This window comes from Protomyctophum bolini, assembly GCF_963924005.1.
Source record: "Protomyctophum bolini genome assembly, chromosome: 1".
In the NCBI taxonomy this organism is placed as follows: Eukaryota; Metazoa; Chordata; class Actinopteri; order Myctophiformes; family Myctophidae; genus Protomyctophum; species Protomyctophum bolini.
In genome coordinates, this window is record NC_137862.1 from 34,407,631 (window position 1) to 34,432,071 (window position 24,441).

The 24,441-nt window shown below is 40.7% G+C and overlaps 2 protein-coding genes across 2 annotated transcripts in view; one reads left to right on the top strand and one right to left on the bottom strand.

Annotated features, from left to right (window-relative positions):
* tub (TUB bipartite transcription factor) overlaps window positions 1–11,672 on the top strand; it is a gene marked incomplete at both ends in the record, with an annotated part of 35,109 nt that extends 23,437 nt beyond the window's left edge. The window contains 7 exons of the mRNA XM_080759371.1: window positions 27–148; window positions 1,591–1,782; window positions 5,410–5,522; window positions 10,182–10,296; window positions 10,438–10,536; window positions 10,791–10,962; window positions 11,539–11,672. Of these exons, the coding sequence (XP_080615497.1) occupies window positions 27–148; window positions 1,591–1,782; window positions 5,410–5,522; window positions 10,182–10,296; window positions 10,438–10,536; window positions 10,791–10,962; window positions 11,539–11,672 (947 nt within the window). The remainder of the gene's footprint in view (window positions 1–26; window positions 149–1,590; window positions 1,783–5,409; window positions 5,523–10,181; window positions 10,297–10,437; window positions 10,537–10,790; window positions 10,963–11,538) is intronic.
* A 4,051-nt stretch (window positions 11,673–15,723) lies between these two features.
* On the bottom strand, window positions 15,724–22,430 carry ric3a (RIC3 acetylcholine receptor chaperone a; the record flags this gene model as incomplete). Its single annotated transcript, XM_080770461.1, has 6 exons — window positions 15,724–16,595; window positions 16,747–16,904; window positions 17,934–18,027; window positions 19,414–19,498; window positions 20,562–20,773; window positions 22,313–22,430. 6 exons carry the CDS (start codon window positions 22,428–22,430, stop codon window positions 15,724–15,726), a joined length of 1,539 nt encoding a protein of 512 aa, XP_080626587.1.
* Between the last annotated feature and the right edge of the window lie 2,011 nt (window positions 22,431–24,441).

Here is a 24,441-nt window from a genome sequence, read left to right on the forward strand (position 1 = left end):
CAGATCTGTGCCTTTTATTTCTGAAGGTATCTCTAGCAGTATGAATTTTGATGAGGAAGAGGACGATGAAGATGAAATGAGTTCCAGTTCCTCTCAGCTCAACAGCAATACAAGACCAGGCTCTGCCACCAGCAAGAAGTCATGCAAGGTAGGTACAGTAAATGCAGTGGTGGACTGTAACTACTGTATATATATATATATATATATATATATATATATATATATATATATAAATAGTCTGTGTGGGTTTGGGATGGCTGATTTTAGCCAGTGGTTCTCAAAGTTGGGGAAACTGTGTAATATCTTTTCTCTGTGTGTTTACAAACTCTCCCCTCTGTAATCGAATAATCGATGCACAAAATACATGCACACGCCACCACCATGTTTGTTTCTGTCATTTGTAATGATTGAGTAGTTTTCTAACTTAATCTCTGGGTCCTTGGTAGACTCATCAAATTTTGTTTCAGAGAAACTCAGGACGTTTGCCTTTACCGCTTTGAAATAGTTGACTGATTTCGGCCAGTTTGGGACAAAGGCTGTTCACATTCAAATGAAAAAAGTGAAGTCCGTTGGCGCCGACAATAGTGGTGATGTCCTCAATGTTGGCTGAGGTCAGAGCAGATGGCCATTGGCCATTGTTGTCTTCCGCATCTTGCCTTGGGGGGAGGGTAGGGGAAGCAGGTGGGGTTCATCGTCGGTCGGTTTTGGAGGCTCTGGTGGTAGGCCTGGGCCTGGCCCCTCGGGCGGTCTAGCTGTGTGGTTCTTGGAGGGCCTCGATGAAACCATGGGCCTTGGCGACAGATGCTGGGGGCTGGCTATGGGCCTCGCTGGATGCAGGCCGTTGTTCATCGTCGTCCTCGTTTGCACTGAATCCCGCATGGTTGTATTCTTCGGCTCCCTCTGCACTGGTGACGGGCTGTTGACTGGGTCTGTGGTGGCCTCTGGTGGTCGTGGGTGCTTGGTGGAGGGCCAAGTTTTTAACGTTGCTCCTTCTGCTCAGTGTTTTCAGCCTCCAACCCCGGTGTTAGGCTAAATGAGACCTGAAGTCCCTTTGTTGTCTCAGCCACGGTGCTGTTGTTACTATAGCCGCCGCTTGGTCACACAGGAGTGGCAATCTCGCCTATTGAGATCTTGTTGTGACCGGTCCTGGGTAATGTGCAATATCACCTGACAGTAGTAAAAGTATGAAGCAAAAATATCTACTTTACCAAGCGGGGGTTTGTTAAAAAAAACTTAATTGATGCACATTCATTAACCAAGCTGCGAACGACCTGAGAGAAAAGGCAAGAAGGGCTTTCTATGTCATCAAAAGGAACGTTAAGCTATACATCCCAATAAAAATCTGGTTAAACACTTTTTAAAAGTGAATTAACCTTTGGGTTCCAATCAATTTAGGAAATTTGATAGTGCTAGCCTGTCACACAGGCTGGTCATGTAGCCATGATGTGTGTTCAGTCTCTTATGGCGTGTCCCCATTTAAGACAGCGTCCTTACCCTATTTCAGTCCGGGTGGATGCTCACTACTCAAATGCTAGTCTTCCATCTCATGAGGCGAGTCTTGTATTGTGTGTGGCTGATCTTGTCCCACAGGAGGCGGCTTCTGCGTCCACACCGCCGGCTGGTGAACCAGCCATCGATGTAGACGACCTGGAAGAATTCTCACTGCGTCCCGCGCCCCAGGGGATCCGAGTGAAGTGCAGAATCACTCGGGACAAGAAGGGCATGGACAGAGGCATCTACCCCACCTACTACCTCCACCTAGAGAGAGAGGATGGCAAGAAGGTGAGAGTATAGGGTTAGTTGGTGGCTGTGGTGGAAAGTTATTAAGTACATTTACTTAAAGCAGCACTATGTCACTTTTTATATACCGTTATGCCCCACAAAATTATAAAGCATTAAATAAATTTGGAAGCAATAGCAAACACCCTCCCAAAACGTAGACTTTATAGACTATACATGCAGGGCAAAGGTTTTACACAGATCAGTGCATGGGGATGACTGTACTGTATTATTACTGTATGTACTGTATAGGGAAGACAGGCTCATCCTGGCAATCAAGCTCTGGGTAGGAACGTCAAACACGTAAGAGAGGATTCCTATATTTATGGATTGCCTGCCCTTTACATACTGTGTCAGTCACACACTGTTGTGTACTGCAGGGACTCCACCTGATGTGCCTTCTTGTTTGGACAGTGGGCAGCACGCCGGAAATAGCAGACCTACAAGCTCACGACGCGTCAGTTTCTTTTTACTTTTAGTTTATTTCGATCATCATCAACAGTATGACATAAATCATTACATTTTACGTTACATCCAACTTTTCTTTTGGGTTGATCGAAAAGGCGTAGGCTGAAGCTCAAAGCTTTATACAGTACATGTCGGTTTACCTTATATTAAGATTTACAAAAGTTCATAGTGAATGAACCCACAAAATATACCATTTTACATTCAAGTCTCAAGACTTCATTCGCACACAGTATCATTTACATATTATCGTTGCTGTCTGTAAGAAACCACCTATCTTCATTTTTTAGGTTTTAGATGTTTTTTTATGTCTGTGTGTTGGTTAAAAAATATTTAACCTAAGTATTAATAAGTGCTCATATCTCCATTGGATCCTCAAACTATCTGCCAAATCAGCTACCTCCGCCCGTTTAGCCATCTTTCTTTTTTCTTTCTCAACAAAAACCTCCTAACTCCACTTGAGCTGGATGTTTTTTCATTTCCTGAAACATGAACATTTTGAAAGAGAATTCACTTTAGTATTATCTGTGTATTTGAATTTGGATCTTGTCCTCTTTGTACTGTGGCCAGTCTTTGTTATGTTCTCGCTCCTGGGCAGAAAACCTTTATCTCATTTATTTGTAATGCTGGTTGCAGCGAACGTATTTCCTGTAGACAGAGACAAGATATCTGTGGTGTACACAGTCATTCTACTACATTGAATGGGAAAGTGACTGATCAGTCTGCTCAAATGTTACTCTTTTACCTGCTTTTTACTAACACTAACTTTACAAAGATGCCCCGACCATCGGGATTAACCTGTGTAGTTTATAGCTTTCTGTTGTATGAACACAAGGCTGATGTGCTTTATACCTTATAATTTAAATGCTTTATAATAGCCTAATAATAATGTGTCAAATAAATCCCAAATCTATTTGATGTCATTGTTACACTGCATTGATGTACTTGAATTGAGTAATATGATGTTTCGTTAATAATAACAGTAACACAATATTATTATTTTTAAGCATTTAAAGTATGAGGTAGGCTAAACAGCAGCCTTGTGTTCATACAACAGAAAGATTGGGTAAGACCGACGTTATGTATCTTTCAGGACCTTTTACTATTTCGTCTCAGCCAACGCCGTTTATACAGTATGGCTCATCTAACGGCATTCTGTTTATACAGTATGGCTCATCTAACGGCATTCTGTTTATACAGTATGGCTCATCTAACAGCATTCTGTTTATACAGTATGGCTCATCTAACGGCATTCTGTTTATACACAGTATGGCTCATCTAACAGCATTCTGTTTATACAGTATGGCTCATCTAACAGCATTCTGTTTATACAGTATGGCTCATCTAACGGCATTCTGTTTATACAGTATGGCTCATCTAACGGCATTCTGTTTATACAGTATGGCTCATCTAACAGCATTCTGTTTATACAGTATGGCTCATCTAACGGCATTCTGTTTATACAGTATGGCTCATCTAACGGCATTCTGTTTATACAGTATGGCTCATCTAACGGCATTCTGTTTATACAGTATGGCTCATCTAACGGCATTCTGTTTATACAGTATGGCTCATCTAACGGCATTCTGTTTATACAGTATGGCTCATCTAACGGCATTCTGTTTATACAGTATGGCTCATCTAACAGCATTCTGTTTATACAGTATGGCTCATCTAACAGCATTCTGTTTATACAGTATGGCTCATCTAACAGCATTCTGTTTATACAGTATGGCTCATCTAACGGCATTCTGTTTATACAGTATGGCTCATCTAACGGCATTCTGTTTATACAGTATGGCTCATCTAACGGCATTCTGTTTATACAGTATGGCTCATCTAACAGCATTCTGTTTATACAGTATGGCTCATCTAACGGCATTCTGTTTATACAGTATGGCTCATCTAACAGCATTCTGTTTATACAGTATGGCTCATCTAACGGCATTCTGTTTATACAGTATGGCTCATCTAACAGCATTCTGTTTATACAGTATGGCTCATCTAACAGCATTCTGTTTATACAGTATGGCTCATCTAACAGCATTCTGTTTATACAGTATGGCTCATCTAACGGCATTCTGTTTATACAGTATGGCTCATCTAACAGCATTCTGTTTATACAGTATGGCTCATCTAACGGCATTCTGTTTATACAGTATGGCTCATCTAACAGCATTCTGTTTATACAGTATGGCTCATCTAACGGCATTCTGTTTATACAGTATGGCTCATCTAACAGCATTCTGTTTATACAGTATGGCTCATCTAACAGCATTCTGTTTATACAGTATGGCTCATCTAACAGCATTCTGTTTATACAGTATGGCTCATCTAACAGCATTCCGTTTCTCTCCAAAGTTGAATTTTGCCACTACTGTTGGAGCAGCCATAAACTACACAGGTTCATCCCGATGTTCTGGGCATTTTTGTAAAGTTAGCGTTAGTATAAATCAGGTAAAAGAGTAACGTTTGAGCAGACTACCATCAGTCACTTTCCCATTCAATGTAGTAGGAGAGCTGACTGTGTCATTAATATACCTTAGAGCTGTTGTGTGGAAATAATAAAAAAGTCCCCCCCATTCTGTGTTTCCTAGAACTGGAGGTCTGAAAAGAATCATTAACATGGTGAAACACATCTTGATGATGTCATCAAGATGTGTTTCACCATGTTTTTTTCATAAAATTGAAAATGAGTGGAATGCCCCTTTAATGTGTCTATAATAGCCAGGACACAGGTGTGTGGTTTGGCTAAAATGTTTTTTTGTTTGTTTTTGTACCAGCACCATGCGTCCACATTCCCTTTCTTAGTAGTACCAGTACCAGTGTGCAAGCTTGTTTCTCTGTTTCTCTCTTCTATATATTTTACACATATGGCTGGTATTTGTGATCGTTTGGACTTTTTAGAGTGCAAACATTTTATTCTCAAAGTTGTTTAAATTCTTATTTCCCATAAGAATAATCTTGATAATGATTATGAATAGTTAACAGAAATCAGATACTTCTGACAGGGCTTGAATCAAATATTTCTGACGAGACATGGTTTGTCAAGCTGTATGCAGCTGCCTGGAACAACATTACACAGGCTTACATGTGTTGGCTGCCTTGGGCTTAATGGTGATGCTGATTTGTTGTTATACTAATTGGATTCCTGGATTGCCATAGGTGTTCCTGTTGGCTGGGAGGAAGAGAAAAAAGAGTAAAACATCTAATTATCTCATCTCCATCGATCCCACGGATCTGTCTCGAGGTGGAGAGAGCTTCATCGGCAAGCTGAGGTAATGCCGCATGACAGACTTTTATTCACCTCTCATTTGATTACATTTGAGGACAAGCTTTGCTGTCTAGCAAGAAAAACAGAAAGCAACTGAATTATTTATTATATTATTCATATTTCCTTTGTTTTCCATGTGGTATCCTTAGATAAATGTTTTTTTGCACTATAGTAGAAGACAGGCATACAGCACATTCTTTATTTAAAAAATTTTTTTGAGTTAAAACAACACTTTGCTACATTTTAAAGACACATAAATGTGATGAATCACAATGAATCATATCTGATTAATTTTTCTTCTTTTGTTCATTGCTCTTCTGTATATGCTGTGTGTGAGGTGAAAAGTACACACTATTCTAATACCAGTAAGACGCCTGAGGGCGAGAAGCGACCTCGCCCTAAGCCTAAAGGGTCACACATCCGCCTCGTTGACGGCAGACGCCTGAGGGCGAGCGCTGGCACTTTGGCATGGGGGGTCAGATCAACATGGAAGGAATTATGTACTGGCCATATAAGGAGCATGTCTTGAGTGTATACAGGGTTTGATGAGGTCAGATCAACATTATGAAATGTCAGAACAGGTCAGCTTCATACAGTATATATGGAGTTCTGAGGGTGGTAGTGGGGACATTCTCTTGAGTGTACAGGGTTTGATGAGGGCCCAGGTAGGGCCGGGCCTTAATTTTCGGGCCTGTTGAGAACTCTAGTTTACCCTGGCTGCCGGGCGCGGCTGCACTCATAACGTTGGGGTAGGCTCGTCTAGAGTTTGAAATTTGAATGGACAGGTATAATTCAAAAGGTAGAGATAGATGGGGAAGGATCAACATACAGTATGGAATGTCAGAACAGGTATATGGAGATCTAAGGGTTTGAGGTTTGAGGTCAGATGTAGAGTTGCTGGCCAATATTGACATCTAGTGGGGGGCGGAGTTGTAAGAAATCAGCAAGATTTGGCTAGTTTCTGAATTTTGGTGGGGTGTTAGGTATGGGTATAAGGATTTCAAAAAGCGTTGGGAGCGCCCCCTAGTGGTCTGTTTGCACAGACTCAAATATTAGATACTATAGGTATGGTTGAAAACCAAAATAATTGATAAAAGAGATTTTTCCTCGTCCGCCGACCTGTTTTTTACTTGACAGTTTGTTTTAGTTATTATACTTTGTTTCAGACACAACATTCAATGTTGCTTTTAGTTCCAGTGGTGAAGCATTTTCAACTCTGAATGTCTGTCTGTCTGTCTGTCTGTCTGTCTGTCTGTCTGTCTGTCTGTCTGTCTGTCTGTCTGTCTGTCTGTCTGTCTGTCTGTCTGTCTGTCTGTCTGTCTGTCTGTCTGTGTGAGCACAAGCACTATCCATTAATATTAACTGTGTAGGTCTGTATGTATATATGAGCATGACCCATTCACCCAGTCCATTATACTTCTACAGTACAGTACTTACGTCACTGAATACTCGGACAAAACGGTTGCTGAGAATGCCTTCTCTCTCTCTCTCTCTCTCTCTCTCTCTCTCTCTCTCTCTCTCTCTCTCTCTCTCTCTCTCTCTCTCTCGCTTGATCTCTCGCTGATCAAACTCTGGTCTTATGTCACACACAACAGCAAACATTGCCATACAATGGCACATTTGCACTGACATCAGAACCAATGCTGTTGCCTAATGTCAATTCCCTCCAATCCCTCTCTTTCTCTCCCTCCCACCTCTCTCTCTTTCTCTTGCTGTAGTAAGCAATCTATTATTATACTTTGCTTCAGACACTGCATTTATTGTTGCCTTAAGTTCCTGTTCTGAACCATTTTATACGCTCAATCTGCCTCTTGTTAGAACATGATTTATATTGCACTGTACATGATGACTATGAGATCAAGAGCTGCTTGCAAAAGTCTTTTCCCCACTGGTCTCAGAATAGAGCTTGAGACAGAAATAACCTATGTGTCCGCTTAGGAAGAAGAATTAATTTAGCATTGCATGCATTCTCTGTGATTTTTGGTTATCACACCATTTTGGCATTCAATACAAGAGGGTAATTAGTTGAATCACTTCTGGCTCATTGTTGAGGAAGGAGCACCTGCAATTACATACATTTGATGAAAGCACTGAAATTGAAAATGTGTTATTTTTGGTAAATTACATAATTGTATGAACTACAAAAGGTGCTCCTCGGAGCACAGGTTTCCACCAGGTCAGGAACATTTGTTGTGGGTGTGCATTGTTTGGTATTGAGTGATCATATTGTTCAAAATATATAATATCTCTGCTGTCGGGAACGGGAAGAAACCACCTAACTCCAAAATGTGAAATTTTCAGGAAATGAAAAATATACATTTTTTAGGAAATTAAGAAAACCTATATACGTACAGTATATTGAAAACAAAGCAATACTGCCATGGATGAAAAACATAGTCTCTCCGCATGCCTTCGGCCTTGTGGTGACAATTATAGGCTTATGGCAGAAGAACATTCAATACAGAAGGAGCCGTGGCTGCAAGTTCTGTATCTGCACATTTGAATTACATGTATTAAACGTATGTAAGTATCACTGGGAATTAACAGTTCCCAATGCTACTTACTAGGTACCACTTAAATTGTCAGGACTCAGGAGGCTCCTCGTGTGTGTGTGTGTGTGTGTGTGTGTGTGTGTGTGTGTGTGTGTGTGTGTGTGTGTGTGTGTGTGTGTGTGTGTGTGTGTGTGTGTGTGTGTGTGTGTGTGTGTGCTGTGGAAGTGGAACTTTAAGCACATGATGTTCTAAAAAGCTCACACATTGTCATTGCAGTTGAGTGGATAATGGAGTTAATGAAGAAATAGCCAATTTTCACATGGTGTATTTACTCTGATACATCAGCGTTCTCAAGGTTGATAGTTACAACATGGAGGTTTCTGCAAGACAGCAACATCATGTTGTACCTGTAGTAGGTGTGTTCATTATCAGTGTTTCATGTAAGGTACTAGTAAGAAAAGGTGACAACATTGATCTCATAGACTAGAAGCTTATTGGCCTGAATGTCCCCTCAATGGCTCCACGGAAGTCTTGCTGAGCTTTAATCCAACGTGACGCACTGTGTGCAGTCATCATCAATCTGCAGAGCCGACCAAGCCATTGCTCGATTATCTGCTCAGCTCAAGCCTTCCCCATCAACCTCCTGTTGGAGTGATGGAGAGGAAAATTGCAATTAACTATAACCTTTTAGCTAGTGCTTATCAGAACCCTGAAGAGGGCTGTCCAAATTGAAGGTCTGTCCAACTGTTAGACCATTATTCAATCTGCAGTGTATTGCTGCTATGGTTTGATTGAAGTAGTAGAGTGAAAAACTAGAGTAAAGCGAATGAACATTGTCCAGTCTGATACTGCATATAGTGTCCCATAATGCCTCAGCATATGAGATAATGAGAGAATATCTTATTGCAACCACATATACACTAACAGTACAGTCTACAACTATGCGTAGGACTGTAGTTGTTGGCAATCTTGTTTTGTTTTCCACAATTGCTTTGAATATAGAATGGCGACTTCTACGTCTAGCTTCCAGAAATCATTCTTTCCTTCCTTTGTACTCAGAACGAGTGCTTGAGTGGATGCTTAAGCTTGGGAGTGTTGCGATTGGAAAAACATGATTAGTGGTGAAGCGGTTAATACAGCAAGTGGTGGCTTGTTACAGTAAATGCATTGGTTGGCTGTTGTGGAGCCATGTTCCCTTTCCCTACTAGACTGATTGAAATGCTGTATGCAATTCACTATTGATGGTTAGGAGCTTAGGGCTACTTTCTGTCTGTCCCTCTCCCTGTGTTTCTCTCTCTCATTAACCTCTCTCAACCCAATCTGGTGTCCCTATTTTTGGCATGTCTTTATAGGTGAATAAAAAATACAAAAGTTTTATATATACTGTATATGTATATGGTGAAACATCAGGAAATTAAGAAAACCATATATTTTTAAAACAAAGCAATACTGCCTCATCAAAGTTGGTGTTGTAACTTTATTTATTGTCAATTACTTCCATGAGAGGGGGAGAGGTGGTGGAGTTAGTTGCTTTAGCAGACATTTTGAGGGTCCAATGGAGTTAAGAGGTTTTGCCCAAAGCACTTTTTACTACTTTCCATTGGTTCAATATTTTCGAAACAACACACAGACGTAAAGGGTGTTCAATAGCACTGAATTAGGAAAAAAAAACCCTCAAGAATGGAGTTAGGAGGTTTCCTCCTGACAGCAACGGATATATATATATATATATATATATATATATATATATATATATAATTATATATATTAGTATATATTATTATTATTCTTTTTGAGGAGCGCTATAGCCCCTCCTATGCCCAGCTATGTGTGTGTGTGTGTGTGTGTGTGTGTGTGTGTGTCTGGGTGTCTGTGATGATGTATGAAGATGTATGATGATAAGAGCACCTCGCTTAACACAAGTGTGATTGTCATTTTCTCCTCCAACGACTGGCTTTCAGAAATGACGTCAAGGGCCAGTCCAAGTCTATGGACTTTTAATGTTTGCTTTAAGCAGTGACATCATGTGGCAGCCAGCCAGCCACAGTGGACGCCACTCACGTCACACAAATGTGATTTGTTTCTTTTTGTTATTCACCGTATCACAAAGTATAGGCTTAAGCACTTAACTACTGGTCCTTGTTGGTCTATTATGTTGTGTTTCATCACAGGTCTAACCTCATGGGGACCAAATTCACCGTCTATGACAATGGCCTCAATCCTGTGAAGAGCACGACCAGCCTCGAAGCTAGCGACCTACGCCAAGAACTCGCAGCTATTTGCTATGTGAGTATTAATCTAGGCCTTGAGAGTGTACAAAATACAAATGTACATATTTGTACACTATTTTTACACTTTCTCTTTTGTACACTTATTTACACTATAATGTAAACTTGCTTGCACTTACTCATTGTCTTTTCACTGTAGGAGACTAATGTCTTAGGCTTCAAGGGACCTCGTAAGATGAGCGTCATCATTCCTGGAATGAACATGGACCATGAGAGAGTGTCCATCCGGCCTCGAAATGTGAGCTTCTTTAAACCTCTACAGCTTCAGTCTTTTACACCAGCCATGCTCAACCTTTTATGATAATCTAACATTAAGAAACCTCATATCTCCATATTTCAGCTTTTTCGCAAATTAACACCCCTCTTCATCATACTACAGTGTCACACAAAAATAGCAAATCTACACCCGACACCGACGATACGTTTGTCTCCTTGTACGGCCAGCCCTGATTGATCATTAAATCCTTTCATGTTTCCTTATCACACATGCAGGACCATGAGTCATTGCTGGCACGGTGGCAGAACAAGAGCACAGAGAGTGTCATCGAACTCCACAATAAGACCCCAGTATGGAACGACGACACCCAATCTTATGTGCTCAACTTCCATGGCAGGGTCACGCAGGCGTCTGTCAAGAATTTCCAGATCATTCACGACAATGACCGTGAGTTCCATTGTCTCACTTTTACTATTGAATCTAATTACCATATTGTCCAAAATATAAGACGACTCTGATTGTAAGACGACCCCGCATTTTTCAAGATCCATTTGTGGAAAAAAAACAATGAATGTCAAATAGTCTAGTCCCCGATTATAATACGACCCCGTTTTTAGGATATTTTCATTGGGGGAAAACGTAGTCTAATTAAGCCCTAACCACACCAAAGGGTCACCATGCAACTCCTTGGGTCTAAACGGTTGCAAGGAGTTAACGTCTCGACCCTTTGGTGTGGTTTGGGCCATTAAATTCCATGCGTTGATTCACTAGGGACGATGCACGTCAACGTGCAACAGGACATATCACACCGCAGGGACAACGCTAAAACCGCCTCGACGCTTTGGTGTGGTTAGGGCTTTACATTCAGGCCAATAGGGTAAATCTGATACTGTATATTCTGTTATTTACGATGTTACATAAGAAAGAAAAGCTAATTACTAGAACTCATAGTAATTAGGTTGACACTGGCCTGTTCAGTGTCAGTGATTCAAATGTTCTTTGTCGTTTGTTCCTCCTTTGTAGCTGACTACATTGTGATGCAGTTTGGTCGTGTGGCAGAAGATGTCTTCACCATGGACTATAACTACCCTATGTGTGCCCTGCAAGCCTTTGCCATTGCTCTCTCTAGCTTTGACAGCAAGTTAGCTTGTGAGTAGCATCCCACATCCTCTATCTTTCAGATACACTACTTGATGCCAGCATGATGGCCTCTGGAGTACTAGTCCATGTCCTCTTGACAAGGGCTGCAGACCTCAGATCCATGCACAAACCAAGATATCACCTAGAATGGTTAACTAAAGCCTGATTCAAACTGTCTCACGACACCATCGTGTGACAGAGCATAAATTAGGCTCTAGAATGCTTATGTTTGTGGATGGATGTGGGTGTCTCTCTAATTGTTGTGGGAGATACAGTAGGCTTGGTCAGTGTAACACACAAGCACAAAAGGTAATCCACTCAAAATTAAGTTAATTTGTTTAACTTTTTTGTTTGTTTTTACTTTAAATGATAAAAACAAAATTCATCTATAAATTATTTAACATTTCTTTATCCATCATTTAAAGACACTAACAATTGCCCAACTTTAGGTTTAAAAGACTTAACAGAGAATTGAGCTGTTGTCATGTAGCCTAGTGTTCTCGACAACAACAAAAACAAATGCATGGACATACTCATGCATTTCCTAAACTAAGACTGACTTCTGGGGGGAAGAAAATAACGTACATGTCACACAATAATATGTATTTATATTTTCTTATTTATGTATTTATGATACGTTGCATTTCATTTCCGTCCCGTATCACTTGCACTCGTTTTTATCAGTGTTCGTCCCTTGGAGCCAGAAGCACAGTAAACACATGTCACCTAAACAGGTTAAAAGCATGCCACACTATGCTGTGTGTCCTGTAACATCTTGTATTACACTATCAAACATGAGAATGTACAGTATAGGGTAATGGTGCACTTTACTTTAATGTCTATGTGGTGGGGGGGGGGGGGGGGGTATAGTTGTACATACTTTATTGTGCCTTTGAAGACTATGCTTCAACTGTCCATTGAACTGAGATTGAATTTGTCTTTGCTCTTCCTGCTGTACTATTAGAGATATTCCCCTTCATGTGATTTGATCGGTCAATTCCATACTCAAATCCTCCTAATTTCCTCAATACATGCTGTTTGATTGGCTCCCAAAGCAGAACTTCCATGAGATTTTAATAGGCTACTGCTACATTATTTGTTATATGATTTGGTAGTATTTTAGTTGATAGCCCAGATATATTCAATTCGATTTGTAACCAAATTATTCCATTTGGTACACTCAAAGGACGACTACCAGTTACATCATCTGTAGGCAGGTGTGGTCATTTCAAACGAGACGTAATTTTTTTTCTCTACATTTTATCGCAGTATAAGGAGCATTAGTAAGTAAAGTACCAATTATAATTAAATGGTTGAAAATGGGTGTAGTGCTCTTATAGGCTGCAATCCAGCTATATACAATATAACGGTGGTTGGAGGTGGTCTTCCTTCTCTTCTATTAATATATTTTGACCCTGGATGTAGGACCATGCATTACTGCTTAATAAGAGGTATTGACTGAAGCTCAAAGTGCAATATCCCTACTGCCCAAGTCTTGGGTAGGTGGTAAATCTCGGGTAGGACATATACATTTGTATGGATTGCAGCTTTAAATTACCACTCATTTGACAGTGTCGTGGTAAAGGGGCAGCAAGGCACATCAGTTGCTCACCCCATGAAGCCTTCATAGAGAATTCTTTGTTTTGTCGCATTCCTGATCCGATATTCCAATATTAATGAACCCATTTTTTATGTTTTTAATTATTCATACTGTTGTCAAATTAATATCAATAAAAAAACTAATATAAAAAAGATATATTAAATAAATATGCTTATGATTGCAGTGTGAGAGTTGTTTTGGAATTAATATTTTTTGTTTCATAAAGATTTACTTTAATTCAAATATTAGATCAGGAATGTAACAAAAACAAAACAATGCATCATGAATTCAAGGCTGGTGAATTGAATTGAAAGAGAAAGAAAGAAAGAAAGAAAGAAAGGGTCCTTTTGGGGGTGAACTACTCCTTTAAAGGTTCACCCACATTCTCTGAATTGCCCAACTTTGACAGCATTCAAGTCAGAAGAATCGAGTTGAACAAATCTGATTCTAATCCTCCATTTCACTCTATTATACTAACTACTTATTCCATCCATAACTGTCTTCATACTTCACTGATCTGGAGTACATTATTCATAATACCAGCAGCAGGTTTCTGTACAATGTGGTGTAGGTTTATTGCTGCTCATATTTTTACTCAAAATATTTTTTCTCTTCTTACTTGCTTCTTATGGGGCAACTCCTTTCTCTATGATACTATTTTGTATTTGATGATTATTAATTGTTAAGAATTTGTTCACGAAGGCAAAGAGCAAAGAACAATCTCTGATATTGTTACTGTGGGTAATGAAGAATTCTTTAATCAAATGTGCTATTCTTGTACTTAATTGTCTTCTAACTATTTTAAATTTCCAAGCAAGTTGACCTGTTACAGAGAAAGACTGCTCTTTTCATACACGTGTCTGGGAGCAGGAGGTCCCTTCATTTCATATGTGTTTATAGTGCTTTCATTGTAATGTAAAATGTGTACAATATGTAGTGTTTGTTTACACACAGTGATTAAATAATTTAAGTGAGTCCAACAAAGCCTCACTTTCATTTAAAGAAAATATCACAATATAAATGTATCCATTCAATCTGAACCTATGTTATGACATATTCTATATTCATATTCAAAATCTATTGCAAAAAAAAGTAAAATTCTGGTGATACAAGTCATGAGCATTCTGTTTTATTGATTCGCTGTATACGTTAAGTTGTATTATAATCATAGATATAAAAGTTAGTATTCTTCACATTGATTACAGTCACTCGGCACAAAGGACAACAGCGCCCCTCTGTGGTAGCCTGACATTTCAGAAACAGTATGTCTGACAATTTTGACAAAGTATGTCATGGGATAAAAAGTAATGGTATGGAATTGGGCTTCCATACTTTTGTCTTCATCTATCATTAAACAATCACTGATGGCTTTATTTTGTAGCCCATGCAACTTAACTTAAGCTGTACGATGAGGAGATTCATTCACATCTTGTACCTGTAAACCAGAACTCAAAGTGTGGTGTAAAATAGCCTATCTACACACTGAGTAATAGCTCCTAAACATATTTATTTCAACATTTCAACCATGCTGATCTTCATCACCAAGGAAGCTAGAAGCTAGAAGCAGCAGCTTCTTGCTTCGTGGTCCCATGTTATCTCTATGCAGAGCAGCTTTTTCGTTTTGAAGCTTGGAATGAACAGCTTTTTTTCTAGCTTCCTTGGTGTGAACGCGGCATTACTTCGTTTAAAGTGACTCCGGTAAAGTCACCCAAGAAAACCACTCGCTCACGCCGGTAGATGTACTTTTACTAGTGTCAAAAGTGTCAAAAGTAAAAGTTGAAGTATCAAAAGTAAATAAATAAATACAAATCTCAGCAAGCTTTCACTGTGATTCGAACCTTTTGAAATAAAGCCATATAGAGTCACCAGCTCAGTGGCCTTGTGGTTAGAGTGTCCGCCCTGAGACTGGGAGGTCGGAGTTCAATACCTGGCCGGGTCATACCAAAGACTCTAAAAATGGGACCCAGTGCCTCCCGGCTTGACACTCAGCATCAAGGGTTGGATTGGGGGTAAGTCCCAGCGACATACTAGCGTCATGTCCAGGGGGTGTACTTCTTGTACATCAAGCTGCCTCACGCTACAGAAACAGGAGATAGGCTCCTGTCCTATGGGCCTCATGGCTCGGCAAGGCTACTACTTACTACATATAGAGACTGGATAATTGGTGCCAGTAACATTCTTTCAGGTATTGCACTTTATAAACTCAGGTAAAGTATAAATCCTCTCAAACACTAGTACTGTAACAAAGTACTTAGAACAGGATGCCCAAAAGAATGAAAATAGTTATCAGGTCTTTATTATGTGAAAAGTGCAAAAGGAGAGTTGTATCTACATTATACAAAGATGGCGCTTAAAAATAGAAATACTGTACATGACTCCTCGTTTTTACCATATTGTACAGATGATATACAGTGATATAGGAGGGGACACATGGGGACTGTATAATTAGGTTAGTCAGTGTCATGACCTCAGGAATCTCTTATGTCTCTCCTATTACGCATCCTCAGCCCACTCTCTTTAGTGGGGTCTGAAAGGGCAGCGCTGTCACCTTCCACCGGCAGTGACACTACCAAATACTCCTCGTTACTCTCCTCCGCTTCAGCTTCTGGGTTGAAACCGGTGTCCCAATCGAAGGTCAAGCTCTCTGCCTCCGTCACTGGATCCTCTTCATCAACCCCCTCCTCTCGATCCACATCAACCATCATCTGATTACCCTCTTCCTCCTCTACCACCTCTTCCTCCTCTTCCTCCTCCTCCTCCTCCTCTACCTCTACCTCCTCCTCTACCTCCTCCTCCTCCTCCTCTACCTCCTCCTCCTTGTCTTCCTCATATGCATCCTCTTTGGGGTAGTGGTACACATCTTTGTGTTCACTGAAGCTGATCTGTTTCTTCCCCACATTGTGACACTCTCTCTGCAGCTCTTTGCTCACATCCAAACCCAGCCTCTCTTCACGCCTGTCTGTAGCATGTCTGGCTGGACAAGGACTAGGCAGCAGCAGCCTCTTCTCTTCCTCCAACTGATCTTCATCTTCCTCCAGCTCCTCCTCCTCTTCTTCTTCTTCTTCTTCTTCTTCTTCTTCTTCCTCTTCTTTTTCTTCTTCCATTTCTTCTCTCTCCTCTTCTTCTCTTTCTCCTTCTTGTCCTTCTCCTTCTTCTTCATCTTCTTCTTGTACTACTGACAATTTGCGCTCCACATCCTCCTCCTCTTCTTGCTCCATCATCTCTGCCAAGGCCTCAGCAGTATCCAGCCGTGAGGTCGGCACCGCCAAGACAACAACGTCATTGTAACCACGACTTTCGTAGGGTTCCTCATAAATAGGGTAGGTCTCCTCAGGGTAGCCTGGATGGACACACATTGACAGAATTTATAACAATTTTACCATAATTAAATGTTATTAGAGCTACTGGGCGTGGCTTGAAACTCAAATGTCGATAAGAGACCCTAAAGAAGATCTGAGAGTCATCACGTATTGGTCATGTTGGGTGCTTACCATCCCAATCCTGTGCATAAGGCACCTCTTCAGCCTCCATCTCCGGGGAGGCTCCCTCCATGCGGCCTTCTTGCATGAAATGGGTGATCTGTCTGAGCTGCTTGAGTAGTTTCTCCTCCTTCTTTGATTGTCCCTTTTTACTCTTCTTCCCTTTGCCGCTGGAAAGCACCAAAGATATGGGAACAGTCAAGAATGATTCAAGCACTATGACTCAAGAAGCACGGCAGACACATCACTGTTAGAGTTCACTAATGATTACATTCACTTCTGCTGGGATGGAAATAGAACTATAATATCCTACTCACGTAGAAGTACTGTACTCTTGCTTGACTTAATTATTACTATTAAGTATGAGTAGAGTTAATTCTATTGAAAAGTACTCACACATCCTGAATGTACCTATTTCAATATGAATACACACTAGAAACCAATTCCTCTCCAATATAGTTATGCTCTTTGAAGTGGTGACCATCTTTTCTTTCTGAAATATTGACTAAAGAGGGAAAGGTGGTTCAAAACAAACTTACATGGACATTACTGTAGGGGCCTACAGTGTATAGCCCATGTTATGGTGCCTTAAGACTATAGTTGCAGAGCAGGCAACAATAACTAGGCTACATGAATTTTGATTTGTCATATGAATCATCCAATTCTCTGACCTGCGGACCACCGTCCAGTGTAGAATGGTCATCACATCAAAAGAATAAGGAATTTAAATAACCGTGCATGCCTATTTCATAGTTAGAATATCATTTAACACAGTATATCAGTTCACATGTAGTTCACATGAAATATTGACCTGATTATAACAACAACTGATCAAATTAGTGGGAACAAAGATTAATTCTCATCAGAGCATGAATGAAAGATCTGTGTTTTTGCATGCTTTTTTATTTTCATGCCAAGCTTACCCATATTAATTCTGTTATAATCTGTAATTCATCATATTCTTCTCTGCTGGGGGCTCTGGATGTGAACGAAAATAAAAGCCTAGTGGGTACAGAGGCTAGCTGGGGGGCAGTCTCTATGGGCCCCTAGCAGGGGTTTTCAGGGGTCCCCAGCAAAAGTATGTAAAACAGTGTTACAATCATTTTAACCACTTTAACCAAATGTTATACTTTGGCTAAAAAAATAGCAGATATACAAGCTCATAGCTGATGGAAAAAAGAAGGAAACATGAGCAGTACCTGCTAGAACCGCGGCCCTTTCCACTGATGATCCTGTCCATCAAGTTCTCTGTCTTCAGAAGCTTCTGCTGAAGCCTGGCCAGTTCATATTCAGCTGAGAGATTCAACAAGAAAACACAAAGTTAGTGGTTCATTCTATTTAAAATATAGTGTAAATAGCACATCTACAAGCTCACAATGCGTTGCACCTCGACACGTTATGAGCTTGTAGATCTGCTATTTCATTCAGATTTTCACTTACAGTATTTCTATGTTCTACATTTCAATACAGCAACAATGCAAAAGCATTGACATACAAAAAGGTCTACATTGGCTACGTTTACATGAGCAGTTAAATCCCCTTTTCATTCCGAATAGAAGTTCAATCCTATTAAACGTTGTTATGTAAACACCTACAAAAACTTACATCCGAATGAAAACGCTCGATGCGATCTAAAAACCATTCCGATGTCACTGGCCGGATTACTCCGATTTTCAATGCGATTGAAAGAAATTTGACTCATGTATACACTGCTTCGGATGTAAATTCATTCTGGTCTTTCTGAGCATGCTCCAAGGCGCTCATATCCAAGGCGCGCCGTCGGCGCCGAGGAGTTTGCACATAGAGCGCGTTATTTCGTTCCTTTTTTCAGATCCGAAATCCACAAAAAAAACGTGGAGCAGCAGCAGATGAGATACCCCTGATCTGTGTGTGTGTGTGTGTGTGTGTGTCACAGTGTGTGTGTGTGTGTGTGTGTTCAACGGTCTCTCTCTCTCTCTCTCAAAAATAACGAGCGACCCGATACAATAATAATCATCAGTGTTGCGTTGCGTGCCCTGGCCGTGCTGTAGATACAAAGTATAGTAGTAGGCCTACAAATAAAAACGAGATGATCACCTTCGCCGCAGCGGGTGGGGAAAAAAAGACGGTAAACACTAAACATATATGCCCGCGCCGCCCCTATCCAACCAGCAGCCTCAAAGCTACTGCGGAATGAAATGATGGGATTTCAAAGTATCGTCTTTCGTCTGTAATATGTTTGTATTGTTGAGACAGTCACAATGAATGAACTGCCTATATTTTATGTGTCCAACAGATGGCGTAGTTTCACGTGAATTAACATGTATCATGTCTTCTATCACTTCTCCATATAAACACTCATTCGGAATGACCATTTCCCATGTAAACTCGCGGCAAAAAACATTACATCGGATGTATTTTATTCGGAAGTATTTATTCGGAATGATCACCCTTCATGTAAACGTAGCCAGTGAGATCCAGGTCGAATTTTGCAGGAATTCCCTTTTGAATAAATGCTGAAGAGATTTCTTTTTTTACGTGTTGATCTGTTAAAATTGCCCAAATTGGGTTTCCTCCATTTGGAAACTGTCACCTATTCTCATGTAATGTCTAAGTTATTTCAATTGCCATTACATGATGTAAAACAAAAGGCTACATATGTTAAAAACTTAGGCACATTTGATTATCAAACATACTTACTGGTCTTACTCTCCACATTCTCATATGGTAGTGGTAGTGTTGTATAGTGGTATTGTGATTTTGAAGTATTTCCTTTACATGTCAGCTGTGAAGAAAGAAACCATTATGATTTATCAATTCAACCATTAGCAGTAGTACTAAGAAGATACCACTACGATGGCATCCTGAAATTGCTTTAAACATGAATGTGGGCGGTGGTGTTTGCATTTCTATAATCAGACCATACTATTTCCATCATTACTTTACACTTCCTTTACATGTGTAGCCAGTAAGGAATTGTCCCTCCTGTGTTACTGTGGAGGTAGACAAGGTATTTTATGAAATACTGTACGCCGTGTACGGTCACCCTAGATTCTGACAGGTCTTGGAAAAGACATGCTGTGATTGGCCAGTAGTCACTTTGAGTGGCAGCGTGGCTGTGTCTCCACCACATTGGAAACAAAAATGGCAGCCGCTATATAATACACATGCCCCAGAGCCAGAGGCTCTGGTGGGGCAGGTTGTAATGCCTGCTCTCTGCAATGCCCTGGTGTGTGTGTATATTTTAGTTTAAAGGTGAAGGTACATGTTTAGTTGCCCTTCTATATACAAATCAGGATACCATACTGTCAGTGTGAATATAACCTGTCCAAGTGCTACAGGATTTCTGTAGTGGGCTTGCGTGTCTGTCCCCCCCAAACCATTGGTATTTTATAGCAATGAACCTTTTGCCTGCCTTGTGTGTGTGTGTGTGTGTGTGTGTGTGTGTGTGTGTGTGTGTGTGTGTGTGTGTGTGTGTGTGTGTGTGTGTGTGTACACATTCTACCATCCTGTACTATACTCCCTTATCCGCAAGCAACTTGGATTGATTCCTTGATGTTCCAATAAAATATAATATTGTAATCTTGGGAAGTTCTTGTTGCAGTCCATTTATTGTCACAAAATTTGTTGAACTTTTTGCTGAGTTGAGTAAAGGGCATGTAAGTTAAAACTTCTTAACTAAATCTGGGTCACTTCTTCGGGCAAATTTCAGTTTGTGTGGCTGTGTCACAAGCTGAAAATAACTGACATTACCCGGTAATTTGTGCAAGAAGGTATGAATTAGGTTTCATATAGCGTCCATATTCTCTTTCATAGACCTCTATGCTTGCCTGACCATCGGTACTTGCCTTATAGATGATGTATACGATATAAAGAAGGATTCCAAAGCCATATATAGGGATGACTTGACCGATCAGGCTGTTCGTTCTCCCCTGGCCTTTGATCTTGGTTATGGCCTCAACACTATGTGCCCAGGTGTGAGAGTCCTGGTCCCCCCAGCGTTCCTGGTCCCCGGGCAGTGACAGACGATGCATCATAGGGGGATAGAACCCTGGCCCAACTATGAAGAAAAGAGGAGAGAGATGAACGGCGATGGCTGCGTAGTGATACAAATAATGTACTGTAAACATTGTAAGTGAAATATGACAAGTTGAAGATATCGTTTTTTTAACTGTAGCCTATACTTTGTCATATGATGAATAATTGTTTTTGACAAATCTTCCCCAACATGTCCAAAATAGGAACGGAATGTTAAAGGCATATTATGTCATTTCCCCCTGTGTTTAGATAACAAACTGTGTGTGTGTGTGTGTGTGTGTGTGTGTGTGTGTGTGTGTGTGTGTGTGTGTGTGCGTGCGTGCAACGCCCAATATTCAAACCCAGGTCTCCTGCGTAGAAAGCCAAATTAACCAGTAGCCTAAACGGGAATTTTCCCTTGCATGGGGGAGATATTAGGCGTTTTCGTCGTCAGGCAGAGGCTCTGAACAACTGTATATAATTATATACGGTATTCTACACCAATCATTTCCCTCTGTACAAGCAGTTATCAGCCACTGGAGTGATGTGGTGTTTACCTACAGAAATACCATTGTATTTGGGTGTTTTCAGTGTTTTGGTAGAAAGGATGTTTTTTGGCCAATAAAAACAAACGTTGAAAACAACAAAATACATAATTACTTAAGTACTGTACTTAAGTACAGTTTTGAGTTATTTGTACTTTACTTGAGTATTTCCAATTTCCAGTACTTTTACTCCACTTTATTTTTTAAGACTTTAGTTAGTAGTTAGTTAGTTAGTTTAGTTAGTTAGTAGTTTGTAGATTATGATTATTATTACAAAACATACATTAACCACTTCAGCGCTATATGTACATTTCGGCCATTTGAAATATAGCCTACAAGCTCACAATGCGTCGCACTGTTATATTTTCAAAATATTTTTAGACATTTTAAAACTTGAAATGAGACATTCTGCACAATGAGAACTTTTAATACTTTAAATACATTTTGATGCAAATACTTTTACTCTAGTACATTTTGAATTCTGACTTTAACAGAGTATTTCTATATTGCAGTATTGATACTTTTATTAAGTAAAACATTTGAGTAGGCCTACTTCTTCCACCACTGGTGATGTGTTTCTGCAGGTAAACACCACAGTGGCCTATGACTGCTGTAATGCTGTTTTTATACATTTATTTTGTTATATATAAACACGGGCAAAGTTGCTACTGTATGTCTTTCAGGCAAAACAAAAACCAATACGGATAGTAGCCTACCTTGAAGAAATGTAGGCTACTCCACAAGCTATACATTATGCTTTTACTTTTACTACATTGACTCTAAATCATGCTTTAACATTATTGTTACACACGTCACACACACACACACACACACACACACACACACACACACACACACACACACCTGCTGCTGCTACTATACTGTATCAAAGAATACAATATGATATAGCCGCTATATATTATAGGCCTACATATTATTTGTTACAGTAGGATATCCAGCAGCAGTGACAATAAAAACAACGTCAGAGATGGAGGATGGTGATGACTGACGGATGATGATCTGTTAATCCGCCTTACCCTCGGGTTTCCCCATATCCTTTTTCCCTCTGGATAAAAGCATTTTAGGAAGGAACAGAGAAACACAGAGAACGGAGCATGATATCAGAGTAACCTTCTGGCAAGTTGTCAAAGACATTTTGTCTTAAATGAGACAAAAAAAAATCTAACGGCAAACACGTATATATTTCCCATAGACTGTTCTGCCAGCATCCATCCGAAGATCTGACCTGTCTCCTGGTGACGCTAAGCCGAGAAGTGGACAGTTTATCCGCTGATCTGGTGTTTCACGTCTGTGGCCAGAAGATGGCACTGTAGACTCGCGTAGAAACATGGAATACCATCTGACAAAGTCGCCGACTCGCCGCAGGTTCATGTGTTGAATGATTTACATTGAGGTGAAATGCACATCAGCACATGTGAATTGTATTTGAACCACCTGGACTTGTGTGATCGGGACGCAGCGCATGCGCAGCACCGCTCCTTTACTCAAATAGTCAGGAACTCAGGATGTGGCTCCCCGTCACAAACACAATTTAACAAAATACTAATACTATTTAAATAAGTTTGCTGTCCTTTTTTGGGCAATACATCATTACAGCTAAAACACCAGGAAAGGCCTAACCTCGCGTCACCATGCAGGCTTTCCACCTAGGAAAGGCCTGCAGGCTACACTACAGATATCAATCATCCAAACTACCGGTAGGTGAGTAGGCTACAACTATTAGCCCCTCTCGGAACCCCCTGGGTCAGCCCAATCCGAACCGAACCGGGTTCTGGGTCTCAAAAATGTCAGAAACTTCAGTAGCATTGGGTTCTGCTTGTAGGGCTATACAACTATATAAACTGAGTGACTAATTTCTACTTTATTTTGCGACCAGGTTTATCTGAAAGTGTAGAAATAAGAGCACATTTGTGGGGGAAATGGACTTCGTCTCACTGACTCACTGTAGTCAGTGGTAGGCGGTGGTAGGTAGCATTAAACAAAGTAAATAAGGGTTGACGACAGAGTACAGCATCTTGCAATGGGTCTGGTGACTCTGGTCCACAAGATTCGATACACCAGCAAGATACCCATGTAGTACCTGTCTAAATACTTCCTTAATGGCAACCCTACCCAGATTCGGCACAAACAAGGGACTACAGAAGCCCAACAGCACCTAGAGCACCCTCTTCCATAGTCACAAGTCACATAAGCCAAATTCCATTACCCCAAATCTCGGCCACTCGCTCACTCACTCTAGCATGATACTGTTATGATGAAATTTGTGACCTGCCGAAATATGTGACCATCTTGTGAACTTCACATAACTTACATTCAGGTCTTTAAATACGTGGCCTAAATACCACTAGGTTGAACTCTGCTGATAAACAAACCGTAATGATTTATGTTCAGACACTGACATGTGATGTCTTGTCTACACAATTGTCACATATTTCAGCAGGTCACCAATTTCACCGTAACACGGCCAAGCTGGAATGAACAATAAGGGTGGGGCCTTTCTCGGCCCCATCCTTCTCCCATTGTTTATATTGTGTTTAGTTTCCAAGATGGCCAGGCACCAGGAGGGGGTGGGGCGGAGGTGAGCGGGCAGGGTTGACATATGCCCTTACTGGGCTGCATTCTAGACACTTGCCTTGTGTCTGACACCTGACTTGTGTCTGAACACAGATTTAATGAATGTGTACTGCTCCCCCTCCCCCCACCAAACAAAATGTTTGGTCAAACCATATGGGCTTCCATTGGAGCGGCCATTAAACACAGACACAAGACAAACGCAAGACAGGTGTCTTGAATTTGTGAATGCAGCCCAGTAAGGGCATATGTCGACCCCACCCGCTCACCTCCGCCCCACCCCCTCCTGGTGCTGTGGCCATCTTGGAAACTAAACACATTATAAACAATGGGAGATGGGTGGGGCCGAGAAAGGCCCTTATTGTGAGTGAGGGAGTGGCCAAGATTTTAGGTATTGGAATTCAGCTTTAGACATTTTTTCTCTTGCTATGATCCAAAACTGGGCATCGTCAGAATATTCATACATGCCACAGAGTACGATCCATCCATCCATCCATCTTCAACTGCTTATCCGTAGTTGGGTCGTGGGGGCAACAGCTCCACCAGAGTGTTCCAGACTTCCCTCTCCAGACTA